At 44.9% G+C, this 24,595-nt stretch overlaps 3 protein-coding genes across 3 annotated transcripts in view; 1 reads left to right on the top strand and 2 right to left on the bottom strand.

The window, feature by feature from the left end:
* The window catches only part of LOC119226322 (poly [ADP-ribose] polymerase tankyrase-1), a 47,447-nt gene extending 35,242 nt beyond the window's left edge, over positions 1–12,205 (bottom strand). Inside the window, exons 1-4 of the mRNA XM_062558883.1 lie at positions 11,603–12,205; positions 10,126–10,241; positions 9,197–9,305; positions 5,238–5,333 (exon numbers count right to left, since the gene is read on the bottom strand). Of these exons, the coding sequence (XP_062414867.1) occupies positions 5,238–5,333; positions 9,197–9,305; positions 10,126–10,241; positions 11,603–12,113 (832 nt within the window). The 5' untranslated portion in view covers positions 12,114–12,205. The remainder of the gene's footprint in view (positions 1–5,237; positions 5,334–9,196; positions 9,306–10,125; positions 10,242–11,602) is intronic.
* A 3,831-nt stretch (positions 12,206–16,036) lies between these two features.
* cldn23.1 (claudin 23.1) lies at positions 16,037–18,525 on the top strand. Its single transcript, XM_037484167.2, has one exon. The coding sequence runs from the start codon at positions 16,118–16,120 to the stop codon at positions 16,958–16,960; it is 843 nt and encodes a 280-aa protein (XP_037340064.2). The 5' UTR covers positions 16,037–16,117; the 3' UTR covers positions 16,961–18,525.
* Positions 18,526–19,605: 1,080 nt separating this feature from the next.
* LOC119226321 (zonadhesin-like) lies at positions 19,606–23,499 on the bottom strand. The gene is made up of 4 exons (XM_037484169.2): positions 23,387–23,499; positions 23,059–23,179; positions 21,302–21,610; positions 19,606–20,702 (listed from the first exon to the last, which is right to left on the bottom strand). Exons 3-4 carry the CDS (start codon positions 21,586–21,588, stop codon positions 20,660–20,662), a joined length of 330 nt encoding a protein of 109 aa, XP_037340066.1. The 5' UTR covers positions 21,589–21,610; positions 23,059–23,179; positions 23,387–23,499; the 3' UTR covers positions 19,606–20,659.
* Positions 23,500–24,595: the final 1,096 nt, after the last annotated feature.

Below are 24,595 nucleotides of genomic sequence, written 5' to 3'. Positions count from 1 at the left end.
CGTCCTAAACTACAGGCTTTTGGAAAGACATTTCAAACGTCTACAAAGCAGAGAAATGAATAACCTCCTCTTATTGGCTGATCTGTGTTGCCAGACAACGCTGCACCATGTGGACGGGGGGTTTCCTTCGCTGTTTGAATTCAGCAAAACACACGATGACAGCTTCCTCCAACTGATCCTCGTGAGCGCTTAATACTTGTACCAATACAACGGTCTTAAAAGAGATTACCACATAAATGACCTCTACCGGTCCATCCGCATCGAGCTTATGTTTCACCAGTGTGTTTGTTGGCCGGATCCCAAAGTACTGGGCTGAAAACCGACTTAGTTCATGAGATAAGTCTGTTATACAGTATATTGGCAGCGATGTTGATCACCAACATCCAGCTTACAACACTGAAGGTCTAAACTATACAATCTTTGCAGGGTCGCAGAGGTCTTTGAGGCACCAGCGGCTTATCTGTGACTCCTTCGTAGACGGCAATGTCACCGGAATCGTGTGTCGCTGAGATTTAAAGAGGATGAGGACCGTTTGAGGAGTGAAGAGCACAAAAGGAAATAAATGACACATTTGGGAGGGAGAAGATGGAGGGGCTGATTGGTATGGAGCCCGAGAAAGTGAGTATGGACGACGTGTCAGAGGGAAAGATCCGCGCCGGGGGGCTGACGGGGGGACGGGGGGACGGGGGGGGGGGGGAGTACGGGCTGTACTTTGCAAAGCTCATTAGACAACGTCGGAACTGATGGGCGAAGAAAGGAAGCGGCAGAGTACCAGCGGGAGGAAGGACAGCATTGTCAAGGGCAGAAACAACTTGATCAAAGTCTCCTAATCACTAACTTCCTGGCCAGAGGAAGATCAATCCCCAACAACAGGAATGAAGGATCTAAGTAAAAAAATGTTTCCCCATTTAATCTCCGTTGAGGGGTCCCACGTCATTGTTCCGCGTTCCTCCCGATCACTTATCTGCAGTCTGATATCTGGGATATATGAGAATATCCCCGGCTTTTTTAGAAAACTCTTGTTGGTGGAGGAACCTCCCGGTCATCTGATCTTAGCGTGAATGCTGGATGCAGGAGCAAAGTGCTATCCCAGAGCGGTCCAACAAAGATTTCAAAAAGCCACCGAGCAGCAGCTCCAAGGCTCAGCAGCAGGCCGGCTTTTCACTGCGCAACAGCTTAAGCAACTTGTACTCACCTTTAGCCTGTTATTTGTTATCCATACTCTTGTAGTCTGTATGTACGATTATCCTGTGAAATACTTTGTCCGTCAAAAAGCAGATCGTAATCGATAATATGCGATACTCAGCCTCTCTCGGGAGCAAAAAGAGCAGTGGTGGTGCAGAAAACCACTTTGCCTGGCTGCAAAATGCACATTGATCTGGCATTCTGCTCCACGCATCAGATCCAAACACTGCAGCTTCACTCAGACACCTGATAAGTGTTGTGTACTGAGTGGGGGGGACGGCACCGTACATCTCTGCATGCTGTCGTTTTGTAACCCTAAGTGACAACATAACAGACTTGAATAAATATTATTAATCTATGCTATTGCACTGCAAAGGCATGTTAGGGTAAAAGAGTAAGGGTTATTTAAATTTCTTCCAGGACCGTGAACCCGTCCGTACGAGCTCGTTGGGCTCGTTGCAGGCAATGTTGAGACCGAAACAAACGTCCTGCCAAACATATCGGACAAGCAAACTACTGTGTCCTGTTTCGAGGCCACCCGCATCAGACCGAATTCTCTCCACCTATCCATTCCACATCTCCAGGTAGCAGGGAACAGGGTCGATCATTTTCTGGGAGCACTTTGTTCGGACGTGGCAAAGCCGGTGGAGCTTATTTATGGGTCAACATGGACTTCCATCACAGCCGAGTGAAGCTGAAAGCTGCGGCGGCCTGCGGCAGAGATGAGGAACGAAGCAGCGCCTCTAAATCATGGAACACATAGGACGGAGGAGGAGAGGAGCCGAAGGCGGGGTGTCTCTGTGGAAGACTGTGCACAGGCTACAAATGCAAACACACATACGTTTGGATCCCCAATGTTGAAGGTTTCCTTTTCCTAAAAGACTATCATTTTCAGCCAGTTTGACCGAAAACCTGACAACGTCGGCAAGAGCGTCGCGTTAAATGCCTGGCTGCCTACAGTAATTAGAACAAAGAGCATATAACAGGACGATAGTTTAGGTTATTAGTGCCGGCCATTAAGTGGATCATTTGCGTAAACTTAACGCCGTGCGCTGAATGTGTCAAACTTGAAGCAAATACTGAGCGATAACCGCAGGGGGGAGAGAGGGGGGGGGTGGGGGGAGGGTGCGATGCCGTCGCTGTTTTCACGTATCAACCAGGAGATCGAACTCCCCAAACAGACCGATTTGCTCCTCTCGAAAGCCTTTCAGCATTTCAGTCTGACTTTGTGCGTTCCTTCCAACATGCCATTTTCACAGAGGACCTTTTGGACATGCAGTAGCAGCGAGAGGCCCAGGTGTAAATAATAACCTCTATAAAGGCTGCGTTCCAGCAAGGTGCTCATTGACATAGGGTTTAATCCATCAGCGGAATGGAACACGGCCATTATTAATCACGCTAGCGCTTAAACTAGGACGAGATAAAATGTTTTGAAAAATGCCAATTGCGGCCCTTAATTTATGTAAATTAAAACATGTTTTAATCCCCAAGCCCTTGTTTCCATTATAGAGCTTTGACATTCAATGGGTAGGCAGATGGAGCATCATAAATCTGCTTAAATTGTATTTCCATTAACCAAATAAATCAAGGTTTCCGTAGGTCACCGGTAAGGTTCAACCGTGCTTTCATTTTGAGCAAAAAAACCCTTTTTTACAATTGACGATGAATAGTGTGTGAACGTAGCTGCAGCACAATGAAGATAATTGCAGTAAGTAATAAACTGTTAAATGGCTCAAATGTCCAAACAATCATGTTAATTTCTCTGTTTTTATTCTGACATTAAAAAGCAAAAGTGTCGTTGCCTGAAACGTAGCGGTTTCTCTCTATAAGTCCTCCGTGTAGCACCGCAGTTGTTCTACAGTAGCCCAGTATGGACAAACCAGTCGGTCTCGAGATTGGATCATTTGCATCACAGCCAGCCCCCCCCCCCCCTCCTCCCCCCTCCCCCATGGGGAGGTACCCCTCACGGTTTGAGCAATCTTCATGTCAATCAACAAACACAACAAAGCTGCAGCGCTCTAATTTGTAAGCACTGTTTGAGTCTGTCTCAGCCAACTTGTTGTTTACACTATTAGTTGCTTTGAGTTTGACACACACACACACACACACACACACACACACACACGTCTGCAATGTTTGGTAAACATGTTCTATCACAAACAGACTAGGATCATTTACTCTGACTTTTACTGCCAATAAATTGCCTTTCCACAACGGCTCCATTGTAAAACTTGTATCATGGCCGCTGCCGAGATGGGGGTCAAAGGGATAACCGTCAAATATGTGGCATTGCTCAGTTAGCTGGCGCTGAGCAACCCCATCAACCAATTCTAGCTTGAAAGGACAAGGAATTTTTTTTTCACGCAGCGGTTCCGCTGAATATCGTCCACATGTTTTGACACAGCTCCTTGCTGTGGTATCTCACGGTTCATCTCACTCACCACAGAGGGAATTGGTGATGCAACAGAGTGCAAATGGAGGATGTTGTGCGAGGCAAGACCCAAAAAATAAGCACACATTTTAGTTCAATGAGAAGCATGTCTTTTGCACTTTCCCAAGTGAATAGCAGGAGATAACGACACAGAACTCATAGAACACACACACACACACACACACAGAATACAGCACGAAGCTTGTCAAAAGAAATGCGAAGCGCTAAAGAAACAAGGCTGTGTCTTTACTTTTTCCAAATCAATCAGAAGGAATAGATTTTTGTACCGAGCCTTCATATGAAGGCTGTATACTGTGTCATGTGGTTAATTGACCACAAAAGTTGTGTGGCCTTTAACGCCTTTTCCAAATGAATAAAAACAGTAGTTTCATCCTGGGATTTTATTTTGAAGGGACTTTTTTAATGCAGTGTGTTTTTTTGCTGGCTCGTCCGTCCATGTTTTCAGCAGCGTGTGCCAGGTTGGGTCAAACCATTCTGATATGGGGGAGACATTGGGTTTTTAATTAAAAATTAAATTAAACATCCTGAATATAAAATATAAAATTCAGCTTATGAACTTGCTTTTGAATAAATTTGAGAAGTTGAGAATGTTCCTCGATTTGGGTCGCCGCTTAAGGGGTGATGGTGATGGTGGGTCCCGGAGCCAGACCAGTTGAGAACCACTGCTTTAAGCGATATGTCAATGCATTTCCAATTTGCTCAGTGAAGGTTTGCCGAGGTCAATGAGTTGGTTATTCCTCTACTTCTCAACAACGCTTGGCGGTAAGGAATCAACAAACTAAAAAAGAAAGAAAGAAGGAAACCACCAAAGAGCGAAATCCCAAAAGAAGAGTGAGTTTCTGGTGATCGATGAGTGCAGCCTCAGGCTCGTGTCCACTCTTCCGTTGTGTTTTGCTACGTTCACACTGAGCGTGCACACTAGGCCGGGCTCTTTCGAGCACAAAAAGCAACGGACGAGCTTGGAGAGGTTTCCAAACACGGATCAGTTGGAAAACGCAGTGGCGTCTTCGTGTCGAACGGATACGTATGGTGAGGTTCGTGCCCAAACTAGTGCGCCGCTACTGGATTGGTTCTTAGCAGCCGTGGCGTGTCCGTCCCTGGTTGGTCACACTCTCCCATATCTTCCATATGCTAGATATACGTGTGGACGCAGATCATCTGGATAATGATCCTGAAGCGACTGTTTTCTCTGGGCTCAGCCAACATGATGAGAACACCTCTGACAAGCAATTATTGGAAGAAGGCAAGGCCGAACAGATCAAATGCATAAGAATGATGGATGTGTATGCAGCCTTGAATAACAGATTAACCCGCGTGGGTGCATGAGCGGCACAGCCTTGCCCAAAAAAAAAAAAAAAGGGTGATAGATGGACACAAACAGGAGGCAATACTGCTTATAGCCTTGGACAGGGTGAAAGGAATGCTGGGGGAACCTGTTAACATTACAACACAAGGAGGAAACGTGCATCCCGCGCAGAAACCCCAGCATGGGAGGGGAAAAAAAAGAGGAAACTGACAAAAGACCAACAAACCCCATCTGCGACAGGAATACAAACACTGCATTGTGTGTGTGTGTGTGTGTGGCAGACGGGACACTGACCTGTGAGGACGGCCTTGGCGGAGGGTTCAGCGAGGTCCAGGGCGGACTTTCCATCGGTGTTGCGTATGTTGGGGTCGGCTCCGTGCTGCAGTAACACTGTGCAACAGGGCAGACACAGACAGTAGCTGAGCTCCTGGACGGACATGCAAACCCCGCGACACACGCCGCCGCCACCTCCTCCTCCTCCTCCTCCTCGTCCACCTCCACCTCCTCGTCCTCCTCCTCCCACTGCCAAACCACATCCCGCTCCGTAAACTGCTCTCCCCGGACCTCCTCCTTTCCCTCGCACTTGCTCCTCCGCTATCCCTCCTCTTCCTCCACCTCCGACGGTGCCTCCTGGTTCACATTTCTCTCCTCCTCTCCCTCTGGCTGCACCTCCGTTGCTGGCGCTGCCCTCCCGGCTGCCCCCGGCTGCCTCTGCCCCGCGAGCCATGCCGCTCATGTAAACAGACATTCCACAACAACAGCAGCAGCAGCAGCAGCAGCAGCAGCGGCGGCAGCGGCGGCGGCAGCGGCGGCGGCAGCGGCAGCGGCGGCGGCAGCGGCAGCGAAGGCTTCGCTACACCACACTGTCAGACAAACAGCAGACCTCACAGAGAGCGGCGGCTACGTGCCCGGCCACGAAACACAACAACGCCTCCATGGAGGAGCGCAGCGGAGCCTGCCAGCGTGAATCGGAGAGAGAGCGAGGGAGAGGGAGGGAGGGATGGGGTCGCCACGGCGATTCGCTTAAGCGGCAGCGGCAACGGGGCGAAGCAGGCAGCGCGAGCGGAGAGACTCCCGCCTCTCCGACTGACAGAGCGATACAGCGGAGAGCAAGATGAGGGGAGGGGGTTTAGTGGGAGGGATGAGAGGCTGGGAGAGGTAGAGGGCGAAAAAGAGGGGAGAGAGAGAGAGAGAGAGAACAAAACAAACCAAGAGCGTTGTGAGCTTGAGAGGCAGAGAGAGAGAGGGGGGGGGGGGGAGTAGTAAAATAACAAAGAGGAGAGGGGATACGAGGAGGAGGTGAGAAGAAGGGGAGAGCAGGAAGAAAAAGGAAAGGAAAGAGGAGGAGGAGGAGAAGGGATGAGGGGAGACGTAAGGAAAGGTAAAGAAAGACGAGAGGGAAGAGTCATGTGACTACTGAACAGGTATGAGATGAATAACAAACTCTGCCTATGCTCAGTTTTTTTTTTGGTCGCCCCGGAGCACGTGCCCTTTGACTCGAGAGCATCTCCCACTACCGTGAGACCCCGGCAGCGAGGACGGAGAGGACGGACTCGACCGAGCTGGTGTGCACGCGTACGCGCACCTCGGCCCGGGCGCACTGACGCAGACCGCAGTCACCTCGCCGCACAAATATGATTGGCCGAGAGGGTAAAGCTATGATCCGAGCGAGGCAATCGTTTCGCTCAACTTCTAATTTTGTGTTTTTGGGCTCGCCTCTAATGGATGCGACTATTCAGTAATACCTTCCAAAGCCCTCTCTGAACAACTGTAATCCCCCTTTTGGACAGGATTAGTTTCCAGACGAGGTCCGATTTGCAGCGGTTGCTTTATGAGTAACTGAAACGCCGATTAGTGAGTGACTTTGGGACATTTTGTTTTTATCACAGCGTGTCCAGTGCAGAGCTGCCATTAAGTCATGACACGACACCTGCGCCCCAAGCATGTCGTTTCTTTGAGGAGTATGAGTGATTTTTAAGTGCACCGTTGACATGTCATAAACCTTACTGACATCTGCGGTGGGGCGGCGTGCCGGTCGGACCACGATCACATGAACATAAAATAAAATGAGAACCGAGCACACGTACACATTCAATCGCGTGGCTGCTTCAGGATTTCCAAGACCTTCTTATTCCACGTTTGTTGGTGCGGTTTTCTCCAGACCTCGAGCTTGCAGAGATGCAAAAGATTAATTTCTAAACTCCCGGTGCGCGAACGCCCAACAAAGAGGACGGGATGTCCTTCACGCCGCGCCGAAGTCTGTCTTTGATTTGACTCTCACTTCGCCCGACAAATCTGTAACGTGGCCACCGACACGCTGTCCCATTAACAAGCAGCAGCGGGTCAGGCGGGTTGGGTTTATGGGCCTGGCCCTTTGCCTGTAGGCCTGCGGTTAGGAGAGGAAACCAGAAATCAAAATGCAACAAAGTCACTTTGTTCTCTGGTTAACACCAGACAAAATAATCTTAAATGCTGTGGCTTTTTTGGGGGGGGGACCACAGAGGTCCCTTCGACTGGTTTAACCTTAACAAAAATCCTCAGAGAAACGGGAGCGCTCAGGCACAAATACGCTGAAAATGATTGACGCCAGTTAGCGCGTTAATCTATGCATTAATTGTGGAAAACAGTAACAATCCCTGTTAACTCATTATTACTGCGGCCCATTTTCCGCCAGACTTTTCCATTGGTTCCCCATCATCGTAGTCCAGCAGGAATATCAACTGTCACAGCCACGACACTGACATGCACCACAATATATCAAGGGGATATAAACATGGCAGTTTTTTCCTGAATCATCTCCAAAATGAATAATGTGACCTTAAAAGCCTTCCCCTACTGCGGCAGCCAATAAAGTATTTATTGTCCAAATGTGTCAAGACTCGGTATTCAAAAGGTGGATGCCACTCAGACGCGTTATCAGAGACGTGCACGGCGACAGATTAAATGTTCCGCGTCCTCCAGAGACGGGGAGGACGCGACTGTCAGAAGTCAGAGCCGCCTCCCGAACGATGAAGCCGCCCTCGCGGATCTTAACTCCAACTCACGGAACTACACACACTTCGCATGTAGCCTGAAGAATGCCGCCCCGTGCCCTGTAATCATCATCGATATCCATGTGTCGCTAACGAAGCTGCTCGTTTCCCCCCCCAGGAAGGAAGCAGAGAGCAAAACGGCACGTCATGGATGGACATTCAAGGGTTTCCTCCCCCCCCCACCCCACCCCCCCGAAAAAAAGGGGGACACATCTGTTAAATTGGCCACAGCATCCCACAGAGACAGGCCTCGTCGATACATTGGGTGAAGTTTTTTCTTATTCCATCTCCAAGAGCCGAAGCGGCCGTTTCCTACGAGATGAATCTCGCCTGCGCGTGTTGTGGAAAACACACGCAGATGTTAAATGCCTCACGAACCAGAGCGTCAACGCGGTGGTCCGGGGGGGGGGGGGGGGGGTGGGGGGGGGCCCTGGCGTTCTTCTCCTCCTCGTTGATCACAGCACTCCCGACTGTCATCGCAGTCATTTGTTGTCGCCCCTCACACGCAGCGCCGCTTTTCCGCGGGGATCATAAGGACCGCCCTGCGACTTGCTGCGCTGATCTTTCCTACTTCGGACCCCCCCCCCCCCACGAGCCCCCGCCGCTAACGTGTCCCCGCTGAACTGTCGTTTCTCCTGCAGAATGACGGCAGCTCATACGGGGTAATTCCTTTGAACGCTGCGTCGAGAAATCGATGCTCTTTCACCCCCCCCCCCCCCCCCCCCTCCTCCCGTGTGGGCTCAAGTGTAGGCGGAAACACAGTAATTGCAGAATTTGCAGCGTATTTGCTTCTTGATGAAAATAACCGTCTGCAGGTGGTTTATTACAGCTTCTGAAATTGATTATATTGATGATCATAATATTGACTGATTATGCAGGGCTCGAGGTTTAAAATGAGAGGTTTGCCGGGGAGGAGAAGACAATTAAAACCGGCCCACACAAACACCAGAGAATCGAATACCTAGAAAATCCCTCGGCAGCAACAGCACTGCAATTAATGGTCCATATTTAGGAACGCCACGGAACAACCACTGACTGTTACGACGCCCGAGGGACCGGCGCAACTCCTGGAAGCAATCTGGAAACTCTGGCAACCCCGCGGAATTTGTCCCGCCTCCGTTCTGCTCCCAGCCAATATAAAAAAGGGTGCCGCTGGACAGTTTAATGAGTGTGAAACACAGCGACCCTTCTGGACCCGTTGCTGTGCATCAGGCGCCTCACCTATGCAGACGTCGATCTTGCCCTTGATGGCAGCTTCGTGGAGCGGCGTGTAGTTCCAGTTGTCCCGAGCGTTGGCGTCGGCCCCCTGACACAGCAGCAAGGACACCACCTAGAAAAAAAGAAATAAAAAAAGAAGAAAATCAGCATACAGAACGACGGCATTTTTTAAACGCACTTTGAAAAGTGTTGACAATGTGAGAGGAGAAGCAGGACGACGCCCATGACAGGAAAACAGCAGAGGCAGTAGCTTAGCTCAAAATTGGGAACATCATTTATAGAATGAACATCTGGCTGTGTTGATGAAGACTTTTAGCCATTTAGACTGTGTCCTGTGTAAGTAATAACTCAAGTGAGAGATGAAGTCTATAAAAAGTGTTTTAAAAAAAAAAGACCCAACGCGACCAGACTTCTTTCCGGCAGCGACGTGCCCGTTTGGTCTCAGACTGCATCTTACCCCCCCCCCTCCCCCTCCCCCTCCCCCGTGCTGTAAGACGCCCAGATGCTGCTTCACTTCACACAGCATCAGGCCCCACACAACTGACCCGACGCTGCAGAATCACACCTCAACCCAAAGAACAAGCGCTTTCAGGGTAGCGGCTGAGTGGTTGTCTTGGTGTTTACTCTCACGTGGGATCACAGGGCTGCATTAGCGCCGCGCGCCTTCCAGACATGGTTGCAAAGTGCTCTAAGAGAAAAACCCTAAAAGCCTGTAGCCTGTCCAAATTGGAATTATTCAATTGACGAGCCGCGGCTACAGGCCCGGGGGAGACGTAGAGCATTAGCACACATATCACAGATGTTGCAAAACACTCACATTGCTGTTTCGCTCGGGTTTACTTCTTCATCCGTTTGGGTTTTTTTACCACCACACCAGTTCTTAAGGTGACACACAGGGACACGAACCACTGCGACGTCAAAAAGGGTCTCACCTCGGAGTGTCCGAACGAGCAGGCGTTGTGAAGCGGGATCAGGCCGCCGTCATCCCGCGCGTGCACATTGGCGCCCGTCTGAAGCAGGTGGTCCACCACGTCTCTCCGCCCGAAGCCTGCGATGGCATCGGAGAGGAGGAGAGAAGCCGTTTAGTGCAGCGCTCGGATGAATCGGTCCTTTGTGTTGATCGGTTTCATGTTAATAATGGATAGTTTCCTCGAAATCCTCATGTTTTTTCATTATATATTTATTCATACATGTTGTTTGTTTGTTTTGTGAGGCGCACACACACACACACACAACAGCTGTTGGGGGAAGTAAAGCTTGTTCTGTGTTGGCTACAGATGGGCCCTTGGACTCGGGAGAGTTGCTTCTGTCTTTCTATTTGGATTATGGAGGCCAGAGATGTAAAGCAGCTGTGATGTCTTTCTTCCTTCATCTTTTTTTATCAGCACCAATGAAAGAATTAAAAGCGGTCGTCTGGAGCTGAACAGCTGAACGGATGATGAGCCGTTTTAAAAGAGCCTTGGACCGTGAACAGAGAAGAATAAATACTAAAAAAGTGAATTTTATCTAAAGTTGAGACGATTGAGCCTTCTCTATGTCTTGCTTGTAGCAAAAATTAAGGTTATTTATATATATATATATATATATATATATATATATATATATAAAAATATGAGATTTAACATTCATTCTCAACACTCCACCTGCCGTGGACTAGAGGAGCACCATGAAGACGTCACTGATATAAGTGGCTTTAGTTCTTTTCTTAAGAGACCTGTGTTTTTATTATCGTGTCCATGGCGATTTGTCGGTGCTGTATCATCTTTCTGTCGGCCTTGAATCAGACCCTTAAGCCACGAAGATGGTCAAACAATGCAATGCTTTACTCATAAACTGAACTCGAAAGCCGTTTCTCGTTTTCCCATTTGGGTTCATTAAAATGTTTCTACATAAATGTTGCCCAACCCTTAAAGATTTTTTACCATTCTATTCACAACAAATACAAATCTCCTAGTCTTCTTGTTAGTTAGTGCTTTAGTAAATATTAGATATACCTTACAACGTTGGTAAACATATTTCTGGAAGAAGAATGTGGCGGTTCTATGTGTATTACACATAGCCCCTCTCTGTTATCATTTTCACAGAATTAATACTGGTACAAATAAGAAGTTGTTCAGCCTCATGCTGGATGCCTGTAGTCACAAGTGTATGGTGCGTGGAAGCTTGTTAAATAGAATGTACTGTATAATGAATATAATGAACTTTATCTATGCATTTCATATCTTTTGTTTGGAATTACTTTTGATTGGCATTATCTGAAAACGGTCGAAGCACAGCTCATGGCTGATGTCTATTATTGTGTATTAGCTACATTCTGTTTTTTTTCTGCCCACGCCCTGAAAGCACCGCTGCAGCTTGCATGCAAAAAAAAATCAACTTTCTTCAAATAGTGATCTTCGTTGTGTTTACCTGCAGCGAAATGCAGGGGTGTCGATTTACGCCCCGCCATGTCTTTAGCGTTCACATTCAGCGCATCCACGAGTTTCTTCACCCTCGAAACATCCCCGTTTCGACAGGCTTCAAACAGCTCCCTGAACGCCCCATTTGCGCCACCACCGTCACCGCGGCCGCCGCCGCTGCCGCTGCTGCTGCTGCCCGCGTCCCCGCTGCCGGAGTCGGGCGTGGAGGCGGGGCTGGTCCCGCTCCCCTCGGTGGTCGTCGGGGAGCTAGCGCTGCTGGTGCTGCTGCTGCTGCTGGCCGTGAGGGCCAAAGCCGGGGAGGTGGTGATGGTGGGAGAGGCGGGGGTTCCCTCGCCGTCCACCCTGCTGTCCGTCGGGCCTCCCCGGGGCGGCGGTGTGGCATCGTCGCTGGATGCCGGCGGAGAGCCAGGCGGTGTGGCGGGGCGAGAGGAGCCGCGGGGCGGGGACGACAGCAGGGAGTTTGGCTGCTGCTGCTGTGAGGAGCGACGAGGCGTCGCCATTTTCACAACACAACAGTCCCCACTAGCAACACAAACACTGCTGACAATTTCCTGCCAAGGAGCCCGACTTCCGCTCCGGGGTTTACTGGGATTATATGAATGGATTTGCTCAGAAACGGGTGAAAAAAGCTTTAAATATTAAAACAGCTTCCAGAGCAACGTTATATGTGTGCAGGAAGCCCACAGAAAAAGGTTTGGATTGGTTGACATCTTTACGAATGTTTTAATCTCATCTTAAATGTTGTATTTTTATTTATTATATTTTGTATAATAATAATATCACATTTTAATTTTCCAAAAATGTGTATTGAATTGAATCTATTTAGAAAGTATGTACCGTTATGAATTCGCAAGTTTATTCAAATTGTAAAGGATGGGCCTAACTTAACCCATATTTATTCATTTTTATTAATTTTATATATTTTAAATGTTGCACTTTGTGCTAACCTTACATAATATTACCATCTAGTGGAGACTGTTGGTAACAACTTTTGAATGCAGCCTCTAAATATTAGCAGGAAAAAACATCTGATCACTGATAGTATTAATTAAACAAAGAGAAAATAAAATAAATAACAAATAAATGTTTTTATTGATTGACAGATGATTCCTCCTACAACACAATTTACCTCAGTTGGACTCAGTTTTCTCCCATACCCTGACTATGTTTGCTGGTTTTTATCAAACTATTTTGTCGTTTTCTTGTTATTATGTTTATGTATTGAATGTATCACAAAATAAAAAAATGAAAAAAGCTACACATTTTCATTGAGAAACCTATGGGGTAAATCACAGGATCATAGTAACCACCAAAACTCAACTTTCAATTCCTCAGATTTATTAAATAGATGTTGAGAAAGTATGTTAATGTGTATCTTATGCCATTTATAATTTTCAGTTTTGGGCTACACACCTTTAAACATATATCTCAGAATGTTTTTCATTTCAGTCAATCATTCACCAGATTACCTGAAACAGAAAGATTCCAGATTAAACCACCTTTGAGTTTCAGACACACCCTGGTGGTCAATTCAACACATTGTGGAGCTGTAATGGGAGATGAACCTGTAAATGTGTTGAACACCACTACAAATTTATAAACCATTAACTAACCATAACCAACTGGCCAACGGTTTTAGGGAACTTTCTTATAAGGTTACAACAGAGAACATTTACTAAGAGCGTGAACCTCCATTTCTTAGTTGTGCCTGAAATTTGCTGGGTGGGATAATAGAGACAGGACTTCTTGTACTTAGCCCTTTGACTCTCCCACAATAATTACTCACTTCACTCAGATTCCCTGGTTCCTGCCGAGCATTTCGGCCCCCAGGCATGTTCCTCCTCTGTAATTAACCACCAGAAATCAGGGCTGTGTGAAGAGGACTCAAATATAAAAAGAAAAGAGTTGGATCATTCTGCTCATTTTCTTTTTGTTAAAAGTTAGTCACATTGTGTCATGATTGCATTGAGGTTGCTCCTTGTTGAGATGGACTGGTCTCAACAGGGTTGCTTTTTAATACCATGACACACCCAACGACGCATCCAACTTCTGGGTTCTAACCCATTAATAACTTGTTCCTGGTCTTTTTTAGTTGTTCCACTTTTATGGTTATACTTATATACTCATATACTTACTGTATATGGTGTTGGTGCATCCAATGGTGTCTTTTTTTAACTCCAGTCAGGACACATCTTAATTCAGCCCTTGGATTTGTTTTATTCTTTTCCCGTGACATTACTAAGTGATAACATCTTGTATGCATGGGTTTGGACAATTACAGGTAATGAATAAACATTCTGTCCTGATTGTCAAATAAGGGCTGGGTAGTTTCCTGCTGTGAGATTTCAAAACTCAAGAAACCTTCTGTCCTATTTGATTAAATAAACAAATGTTCCTCTACTGTTGTGTATCAGTCTTTTATTGTTTTGCTTAATGAATTATCTACAACAATTTGTAAAGAAAAATTTTCACACTTTTCTTCAAAATATCAATCAAATCCTTATCAACCACAAATGTGCTACCAAGGAAAGAAGGAGGAAGGAAAGGAAACAATAGAGGTGGATGTAAAAAAAATTGCTGTATCATGATGACATTCAGAAATAAAAGCTGTAACTCAGACATAACTTGTATTAATTATTCCTCTTCTGATCTCTGGGCAGTGTCATCGATAACGCCTGTCCATGTAGTAGTTCTCCAAAAATTTAAATAAAAACAATTTATTTAAAAGAATGTGTTACAAAAACACAAGGTATAAGAAGAAAATAAACGTTTTCTTCTGAATTGCTTATACAAACTTACAAACTGTTCATCTATAAGCTTTTCAAGCTTTGTTGCATCTGCATTGGGTGTGTTTGAAGAACATTGTCTCTGCTTGAAGCTTAAAAGCTCTAACAGGTTTCTCACAGGAGGTTGCGTGTCAATTTCTGCACCTTAAAATACCTCTAAGACAAATTACCATCAATAGTGGCGGTGATAGTACAGCCATTTAGATATGGAAACATTCAATGTTTCACAATAGATCCTTAAAAGGTATTTTTTTTAATGTGGTCTGTCGCCAGCAGTGTGACAGCCGATCAGATGGTGACAAGTGTGATTCAGCTTGTAAAAAAAGTCATAACCCAGACCTGTCACGTCAGGCGATAAGTATGCCATTTTCCACTTGGTTGGTTGGGTGACATACCTCTCATACTTTTCTGAGCTGCTAAAACCTCACCAGAAAAGCAATTCCCAAAACCGCAACGTCTTCAAGAAAAGTGACTTGATAGTTTGAATCTGTGCAGTCAGTGGACGCTCGTGTAGAAGACATTTAGAGGATCTCAGCTAGTACTTCCTTTTCAGTTGCTTTTCAGCTTCTTAGTGAAATAAGACATTTTTCACATCATCAGTCTATGCAAAATTAAAGTTATAAGATGGCCTTTTTTGGTGACTGCAGGCGTAAGTAATGACAAAACTAAGGCCCTACAAATGAAATATTGGGATATTGATCACCACTTTAAATAGCGAGGTGGTCAATTTTGAAAATGTATTCCCTGGGGTATCATCAGCTAATCTCAGGTGGTTCACTTCATTAGCAATTAAAACACTGTGTTAGAGTCTCACTATCAGCTTCAGGGGTCTTAGCACACATGATGTGGAACATTTACATGGCCCTATCAACACTATGAATCATCCACCTGCATGGGGATAACATATGGCTTGAGATGTAAGCAGTAGCAGTGAGAAGGGAAGAAAAATGTGAAACCAAGAAGTCATTTCCTGTAGAACTGCATTCCATTTCATAATGAAGGCTGAACTGATCTTTAAAAGCTGATTACCTCGTGGGATGGTGAGTGAGTTGACTTTGCAAAAAAACAAACAAACAAAAATAGCTAAAGTCCTAAGTGTGTGTCTTGGATTTAAAAATGTCTTATCCATGTTTTATTTGATTCATTGCATACTAATTAAGGGTATCTGTGTAAGGTAACTGTTTATTGCGGGAGAGTCAATGTATAGTCAACAGAAATGTGTGCCAAACATGCGTTTATGTGCTGGCCTGCAAAGTCTTTACTGCAGACCAGTGTTGCATTGACAGTGACTATTCATTTCTAATGAGCCAGTTAATCAGTTTTTTTTTCTTCTTCATTTCACAGAGTGAACAAGTTTATGGACCTGATACAATTTGGGTGAGTTAGCAGCGGTGTATAAATATATAAGTCTGATCACCCTGAAGAAACAAATGAACCTATTGATTTTCTGCTTTATCACTTGGCACATATGCATAAAATAGATTCCCCGAAACTTCATTCTTTCCGCGCACGGCGCGCCACTCCTGTCCTATTTGGCGACTGAGGCCGACGGGCAGGGCTAAAGCCCCGCCCACCCAACAGGTTTCCGTCGGACTTGTTTATTTTTTTGAAGAGCAGCTGTTGGGGCTGTAAGAACTCAATCCCTTCCGTCTGAGTTACCACACGGAGTTTGGGAGTCAGGACGCGCGCACACATCAGCAGGAACAGCAGCAGCAACCATGCCAAGTCGATCCAGGCAGGAGTGGATCCGGTTATCCATGCGCACTCCGGGCATCTTGATCTTCGGGATGGTTTTGGCTCCCTGCGGCCTGATCCTGAACCTGACATCGACCGTGGCCCAAAACTGGAGGATGACCTCGACAGAACTTACGGGTCGCCCGTCTAATGAGTTCATTCAGCAAGGCATCTGGCAGGTCTGCACTGGCAGCAACCAAGACTCGAGAATCGATTGCAACCTGCAGGACGCCACGTATTTTGCCCAACAGATCATCCCGGTGGCCCAGGGTTTGATGGTGGCCTCCCTCATCGTGACTCTGATCGGGCTGGCCGTGGCTATCCCGGGGGTCCGCTGCTGGAAAGACAGGCCCAACTGGCTCGTGGCCGGCCTGGGCGGAGTGTTGATCTTCCTCTCGGGGGTCATGACCATCATACCCATCGCCTGGTACACCCACATATTTAGGACCATCCCATCAGATACCGTAGGCTCACAGCCTGTGCAGGTCGGATACTGCATCATCCTGGGCTACATCGGCGGGATCTTTGAAATCCTGGGCGGCCTCGTCATGTTCATCGGGATCTGCCGGTGCTGCGGGGGAAAGAACCGAGGGGAGACGCGCGTCGAGGAGGTCGCGGGGACCCGGTTCAGAAATCAACACAGGCGGCCGGAGAGACGAGTCGAAGTGCCGAGCCTGAACCGGGCCAGGAGCAGCGCCAGCAGCAGCATCCCGTACTCGAAGGACTCCATGGATGATGATGATGTGTCCTTCCCCCGGGCCAAGAGCCCACCGGTCCGGTCAGTCAACACCTCGAACGGCGGCAGACCCTACGACGTTGACCTGTGAGAACGCGTCACACGTGTGGGGATCCCCACGTGGACACACAGGACACGAAGGAAAACTCCTCAAAGACACGCGGGGCAATTGGAAGAAGGGACCGAGTTGAACAAATTCCAGGAAGAAACCTTGGTAGTTATTACTCAATGACTTTTACAACATAAAAAATCCGACCTACTTTACCCTCTATACTATCCTGTTCAGTAATAACATGCATGATATATGCTGATAACTGAAACTGTCATTAATTTGTGACGAAATATAAATATATTCTACAAATCGGATATTTCAGTGGTACCAATATATCAGACACTATATTAAGAAATCATTGTAACCTGACTGTTGAGTGAAGCTTAATCCATTCAGAGGTCTCTGAGTGTTACAGCGTGTCATCACCTGAAGGTAAATTGTGTGAGTGATAGAGCCAGTGCTGCAGCTCAAAACAGCCCATGATGAGATTTATAATGGGCTAAGAAAAAGACTAATTCTAACATCATTATGATACAGGATTGATGTATGATTCACGCAGTAATGTTACAGATAGAATGAATATTATTTTGTAAAAAAAATGAAGGGATAGTATTGTTTAAGGGGGACTCATGGAGAGGAAACCTCCATTGTCTTTTACATTCTGCAAACGATAGGACCCGTAAACATTTTTTTCCTTATCCATTGGCATCAATATGGGTTATTCTTTTCTCAATCTTTATGTAAATCCTGTGTTCTCATGCACTTTACATTTATATCAAACCTTGAAGGACGGCAGGCCAACTTTTAAATGAAGATCAATATTCTCACACTATATGTATATATTATATATGTATTATATATAATACTGTTCCAAAAATATGTACACTGTTTGCTTATTAAAAGTGACTCAGTCGTAGTCCTCTGTGCAATATAGAAAAAAAACCTGATGATATTTGATGTGGAAATGGCTGCGATCACGATGACAATGTGGTAAAGTTAAATGTATTCTCAGCAGAAAGGCTATAAAAGTGCCAAAAGAACAAGAATCTAAAATGTCGACATTTTAATCTGTGACCATAAGTCCTTACGCCTGCTATTCAAACACGCATACAGACGCATACAGGCTACATGGTACACTGGTTTCTTTTCCTCACTATCCGCTCTGTCATCACCTTTGGCAATGCATACACAGACAATGTTGCCTGACCGGTCTGAGGGGTTGGTTTCTCTCTCCATCTTGTCAAACAACATTACCTCTTCTGTTTAAAGTGGCCTAACATCTCAAACAGGGCATGGCTGTAGTGAACAATTGCCCCTTTATAGCTCCCCGAAAGTGTTTTGTTGTCAACTTGGCCCCCACGATTTGTGATGCAGTGCTCCCAGCAAAACCTGTTGAATGCCAGTTAGGAAGGTCACAATTTCCCAGGTTGAAAAGACACCAACAAAAAAAAAGAAAAAAATTGTATACACCAGCATCTCTCTTGGAGCAGATTTCTAGAAAAAATGATTCAAGAGGTTGGGTTTCAAGCTACTGTCCATGAAATTCCTGCATAGTATGCAGTAACTCACAAAATGGCAATAAAAGGATAATGTTGACACAAGTTATCATTTATTTATAGTCTCATCAAAGTTCGCTGCTTCAGACTTTTCTGCTTTCTGCTCACAGAAAACTACTCACCAAAAAAGGTGGATAGCACTTCCTCTCAAGAAAGATGCTAAAGAAATATGGAATGACATGAAGTAAAAACTGGGTCTTGAATTTCCCCATAATGCAAAGAACTGCACCTACATGTCAGACATTTTTCCTCACAGAAGATATGATCCAATTCTTTTCAGACAGGTTTAACTGCCATGGAGAGAACTACATAATAGTATGTTCAAAATCAGTGGTTTCATTACACCTTTATAGCAATTGCAACGGTGTACTTTCTGTTCCCTGATGTAACAGATGCTTATTTGTAGTCAGTCTGTATAATTGTAGACCAGTCATTCCTCGTGGTCTGGTCGAGTTTAGTAAACACTGAATCTGATAGTATCGTGCAACAGGACACTAGAAAGATGCTAAACAGACAGCGTGTTTCTAAATATCCCTTATCCAAACTAACTGACAGCTGTCTATTTAGCTGTGGTTTAAAAATGACTCACACGTAAGTGCAGACATTGAAATAACCTTTAGCTAGTGCTAACTGTAGCTATTGAAAGTCCTAAACAAACATGTATAGGCATTTTATTCTGAAATGTAATAGTTGCTGTCAAACAGTGCACAGGCCCACTTTTGAGTATTTAAATATATACATCTGTGCCAAACTTATGACGAGAGGAATTGAAGGAATGAAGCGTAACAGGACCAGGCAAGGTGTGCACACACATTTTAGTTTCGGGTTATCCACCTACATTCTCCTGCAAAAGTATGTATTAGTTTCTTTATTTATTCACACTCCTTTGCAGGACCTGGAATGTGGTGTGGTAGCTTTGGGGAAAAACATCAGTTGAACCATCGTTTTGGTAGTTTACTGAGGGAAAGTTGAGCAATATTACTTTTAATGTTTTTTACAATACGGCTTACATTTATGAAACCAAAGTTACCAGGAATATAGTACTTTTTTTCCTTTGTCACTTACAATCTAGTAACATTAGTTGCATACAAATATGAACATGCATACATGAAGTAGGTCCAAATCATCCTTATTTTCATCAAGATGACATGATTTAATCTACAGTTTTTTAAAAACATCTCCAGTCATGTTATTTCACAAAGCTGGTCTGAATTTTATCTACTCTAGAAACACAGAAGCAGAGTGAAAGGATATATATAGCAACAAAAAAAAAAAAAACACTTAACACTGGCTATGTTCCTAACGTTATGTTGATTACTCAGCAATGACCAATTGAAGACTTGAGTCCTCAAAGGTAGAATCTAGTAAAATCTGTGGCTGAATAAATATGTTTGGAAAAACCTGAAGCTCTCCCATTTTTTTGTTTGCAACAGTCAAATGAATGTGAAGTACAAAAACAATAGAAGCCACCTAGATTTTCATTTGGACCAGGCAGAGTGACAAATGTTTAATTCCAGCTTGTAAACAATATATTGTTCATTTAGTTACTACAGTTACTGTGGCAAATGGTTATGGTTATATATAAGTTATATTTTGTCCCCATTGTGATATTACGTAAGAAAGACACGATGAGTTAAATGGTGCCACTGTTGACTCTGTCGATGACATACATCCACATTGAGACACAGGTGTTCACATTCAATGAGTTCAAGGAATCCTTTTGTCAAAGGCATTTCGTGTTGTTGTTGTTTTTTTCCACGTCGTTGGAACTCACAGCATAGATTTCTTCTTCGTCGCCTTCCTCTCCCATTAAGTTGTTTTCTCTTTTTAAATGGGGGAGGAACAATTCCCTGGACATTTGGTGGCGGTAAAACGAGTAGCAGCGAGCAGGGAGGAAGACCCCGAGCAACATGGACGTGAAAGAACATTCTGCACAGCCCAGCACAGCTTTTAGTGAATAACACTTCATGGAAATGTCATTTTGTTGGTAAGGAAAACTTCCATAAGTTGGTTATTTTGACACTTTGTAAAGGATTAGTGAATTTTGTTTTTCTTCAAATGATTAAAATATGAATTTAATTGAATCAAATGATGCTATCCACACTCGATTCCCACGTTGTAACATGTAAAATGGGAAGTATTTCAGCCTTATGTGTACCTCGGGTTTGTTGGGGATTTTGTATCACACAACAATGCCGTTGCCATGTTTTGCTTCCGGATGTTTCCTGTTGACAAAACAAAACACACAATTAATTCCTTTATGAACTTTTCATCACGTCAGGTTATTTGCGGTATTGTGCCAACAAGTGAACAATATTTTGCAAACAGCAACGAGACACTAGTCAAAAGAAGTTGGAGGTGATTCTCTGGATTTTACAAATGTACAAGTGTTTTTTTAATCTTGCAAAGTGAGTTTCACTGCTTCTCATGCACATTATCCCGTTCTTCTCTATATAACACAAGCAAACCAGATTCCTCTTTGATTCGATGCAGGAAATACTTCGCTCTACAGTTGCACTAAATCACACTTCACCTGGACCACCTAAATCACTGAGGGGGAAATTGAACTTGGCTCTGCCCAAATGTTACTAAAATCAATTTTAGCTTCAATGCATCTTTGAACAAACCAGACACGACGTGTTCGAGCGCTTTAGAGAGATTGAGGCCTACGGCAAGGCTAACCACAGCCCGACTCCAGCTGCGTATCTAAAGGCCAGACGTGATTGAGGCCTCGAAGAGACGGCATTAAAGACCCCGCTCCACAAAAGGGGAAAATATTCAATCAAGAAGATTTAATGCACAGGCTTTCAACCGATATCAGTACCTGTTCCTCTTCTTATGCTTCCGCCTGAGCTTAGCCAAGATGAAAGCCACAATCAGTAGCCCGATGATGACAGCCAGCACACTGAGGGTCAGCGGTAAACTCAGGGACCCGTTGAACGTGTCCTCGCAGAATTCGCCCTGGTAGCCCAGCTCACAGTCGCACACCAGATGGGCACCACCACCCATAGAAGGCACGCAGGTACCGCGGCCGCTGCACTGCGTCTGTCCACAGGTGGGCAGTCTGTAGTCGATGCCTCCCGGCTGGAGAGGAGGGAAAAGGGTGGCCATCGTGAGGGGAGGAAACACTGGTCTGTTGAGAGAGAGAGAGAGATAGAGAGAGAGAAATTGAGGAAAGTGATGAATGGAGGGAAACCAAATCCTTAAACCCAATGGAGTTAGGCAACAAAGAGAAGACTGTATGGCTCAAATGGAGTTCGAGATCAGGCTGATAAACACGTCTGCACGTTTGTTTAACTGTCCCCCGCCTCCCATAAGTCCATAAGTCCACTGTGGCCTGGCAGTAACCGACTGAGTTACATTAAAACACCAGTAGTCTGGTTCACTGACTCAGACTTTTTCATGTAATTATTGTTGGACTGCAACATTTGATTTCACCGCTCTTGTCTGCGGGAAAGATATTCAATCGTTTATTGGCTTCAGGTTCACGTTGTGCTCAAAACTCTAAGCCTTTGAGACTGCACTGCCTTCTGGTCCCAGACAGAAACGCACACGTGGAATGCAATGAAATGTGCGGTAAACTTATCAGACGGTTCGGATCAATTACCGGTTGAGGGGAAGTTTTGATCATTTTCCAGCAATTTTAATGTTAATGGATCCCATTTACATGTTTAATTTTGCAAGCCGTATGAAACTCTTTGTATGCATGTAAAATTCTTAAAAATAATGCTGTTCTGGTTTCTCACCCTCATATAGTATGTTGTGTTTTATAAATCTTCACATTCCAATGACATACTTCTCCCAGCAGTGTCAATGCAGGAAGTGAGGCTAAATTGAAGTATTGTTCATAATGCCGCATGACTAAATTAAATTTATTAAACTGAAGTTAACAGCATAAGGTATGAATAGACCTGACAACAATCAGGAACATTAATTCTATATGGTCGACATGCAAGGAATTTGACATGGCGGTTGGTGCATAACGTCCATTGTCTTACACTCCGATAACAAGACGAATAACCGTGCAGAAAAATGGCATGCTCAACATACAAATGTACAATTTAACTCTACAGTATAAAATAAAACAGAACCTGGCTATCAGCTCATAGCTTCTGTTAAAGGAACATCAACCCTATTGCAATGATGAAATACATGAAAATACATGAAATACATGATCGTCGAGCAGTAAACAAAACATTTGAACTAAGCCGTACCGATTCACCAACATACTGGAAGGATAAAATGAGTAGGCAAGTATAAACCTTCATAATCTCATCACAACAAAGCCTAGAGCCATTCCGAGGGACACAAGTCGACTGAGTCACAAAGCATTTGGAAAAACTCGAGGGGGGAAAAAAAGTCAACATACAAGAGACAAGTGTCAATATTCTAAACCAGACAGCCTGTCACTTTGCTCATAAAACAAGTGGTACCTCACCCGTTTTTTACTTCAGGCGTCTCGTCACTCAGGCTTCCCACCAGCAGAGAAAGATTGCATTCAACTAGCTTTAGGGGTACCTTTCACTATCGTGAAGTAGAAAAGCAACATTTCCAAACACAAAGCAGGAAACTTGTACTCACAGAACGAAAGCTGATGTGACGTCAACGGAAAGCGGAGTTTTATTTTTTTGTTGTCCAGGGGTCTGTGCTTACAGTCCCAGGTCTTTGAACAACAATCCGTTTCCTCTTTCAGTGAGGGAATCTGCAACAAAGGGAAGGAGGGAAGCGGAAGAAAACTGAGACCTGTAAATACCTGCTTTTTTTCCCTTCTCCCTCCGGCTCACCTTGTTGAGTCATGGGGACAAACACTGTTCTCACCAATCAGCCAACATGTATGAAGCAACTTTAGATTTCACATGCAGAATTCAGTCATGTTAAGCTTTGATTAATCACCGAATCACGTGCTTACAGTCAATGCTTTGGCATCTCTGGGAAAAAAAAAAAAAAAAAAAAAACTTCAGACTCGAGAGCAAAAAAAGTTGTAGATTTTAGACTAAAATTATGTTTGTTTTAATATGGCCACAATAATGCAACAGAGGTGGACGCCGAGCACATTGAGAACACAGTCACATACCCTGACCCGAAGATCATGGCATTTATCTGTGGGCGGGTTTTCCAGATAAGGGAGTGGTAGGTGGAGGCAAGTTGGAACAAGTCAAGCTGGCAAGACGTGATTTGACCTACCTGCAACATTCAACACTTCACTAGAAACATACTGCAGGGATTAGTCGCATGCGAGTCGCCAATAATGATCAGTGGTTTGGTCCAACCACCATTGGATGTATGGTCTTTACTAGAGGGGGTGGAGGGGTGAAAGGTGGAGGCAGGTTGGACAAGTCAATCTCGACAGACAGACTTGACTCGAACGACCTACCGATGTAGATCAGAGGTTTGGTCCAATTACTGGATGTATGGTCATGACATTTTGGACATTCATGGACCCAAGAAAACATTACCAAAGTTTTCTCACCTTGACATTCCTTCTAGTAAACCTTTCATAATTCATTTCTCACTGTAAATCTCACTGCCAGCATACGAGTCATCAGTGGTGTTCACACCATGCATGATTGCACAACATGGAGATATTTAACACTCTTGGCGTTCCCTACGCTCTAGAGTGAGGAAGACCATTTCATGGCTTCTGTTTATTGACCCACAACCAACTGACCCAGTATAAGAGAGAATATTTAACACTAAAACGCCAGGTGAGGGGGGGCATATTTGCTTAAGCTCTCAGTAGTATGATCTGATTGCAGACAAATACAACTAGACACAAGTAGCCAGCGAGCTCATGCGGGTTAGCAGACGAGCACTGCCGACAGTGTTAAGATGCACGGTACACAATACAGGTGTTGAAACACCAGGAGCTCTGATCGATGTCAAATGAGTAAAGACAAAAAGCCATGGGGGATTAAACATGGTGACATATTTGTCTGGCTTTGAAAATACGATTATTTAAAACTACAACTGAAAACACGCAAAACCGCTAATTGCCTTAAATAAAGCTTTAGTCCTTTTTGTAAACTTTTCGAAGAGTAATACAGAAGCATTATCAAAACAAGGATTTCAGAGATTCCCCTTGCCCATTGGAATCATTAAGAGTTAGACAATACCAGTG

This window comes from Pungitius pungitius, chromosome 18 (genome assembly GCF_949316345.1).
Source record: "Pungitius pungitius chromosome 18, fPunPun2.1, whole genome shotgun sequence".
Taxonomy (NCBI): Eukaryota; Metazoa; Chordata; class Actinopteri; order Perciformes; family Gasterosteidae; genus Pungitius; species Pungitius pungitius.
The sequence above is the reverse complement of the archived record's forward strand: the minus strand, read 5'-3'. Positions and strand labels throughout refer to the sequence as shown.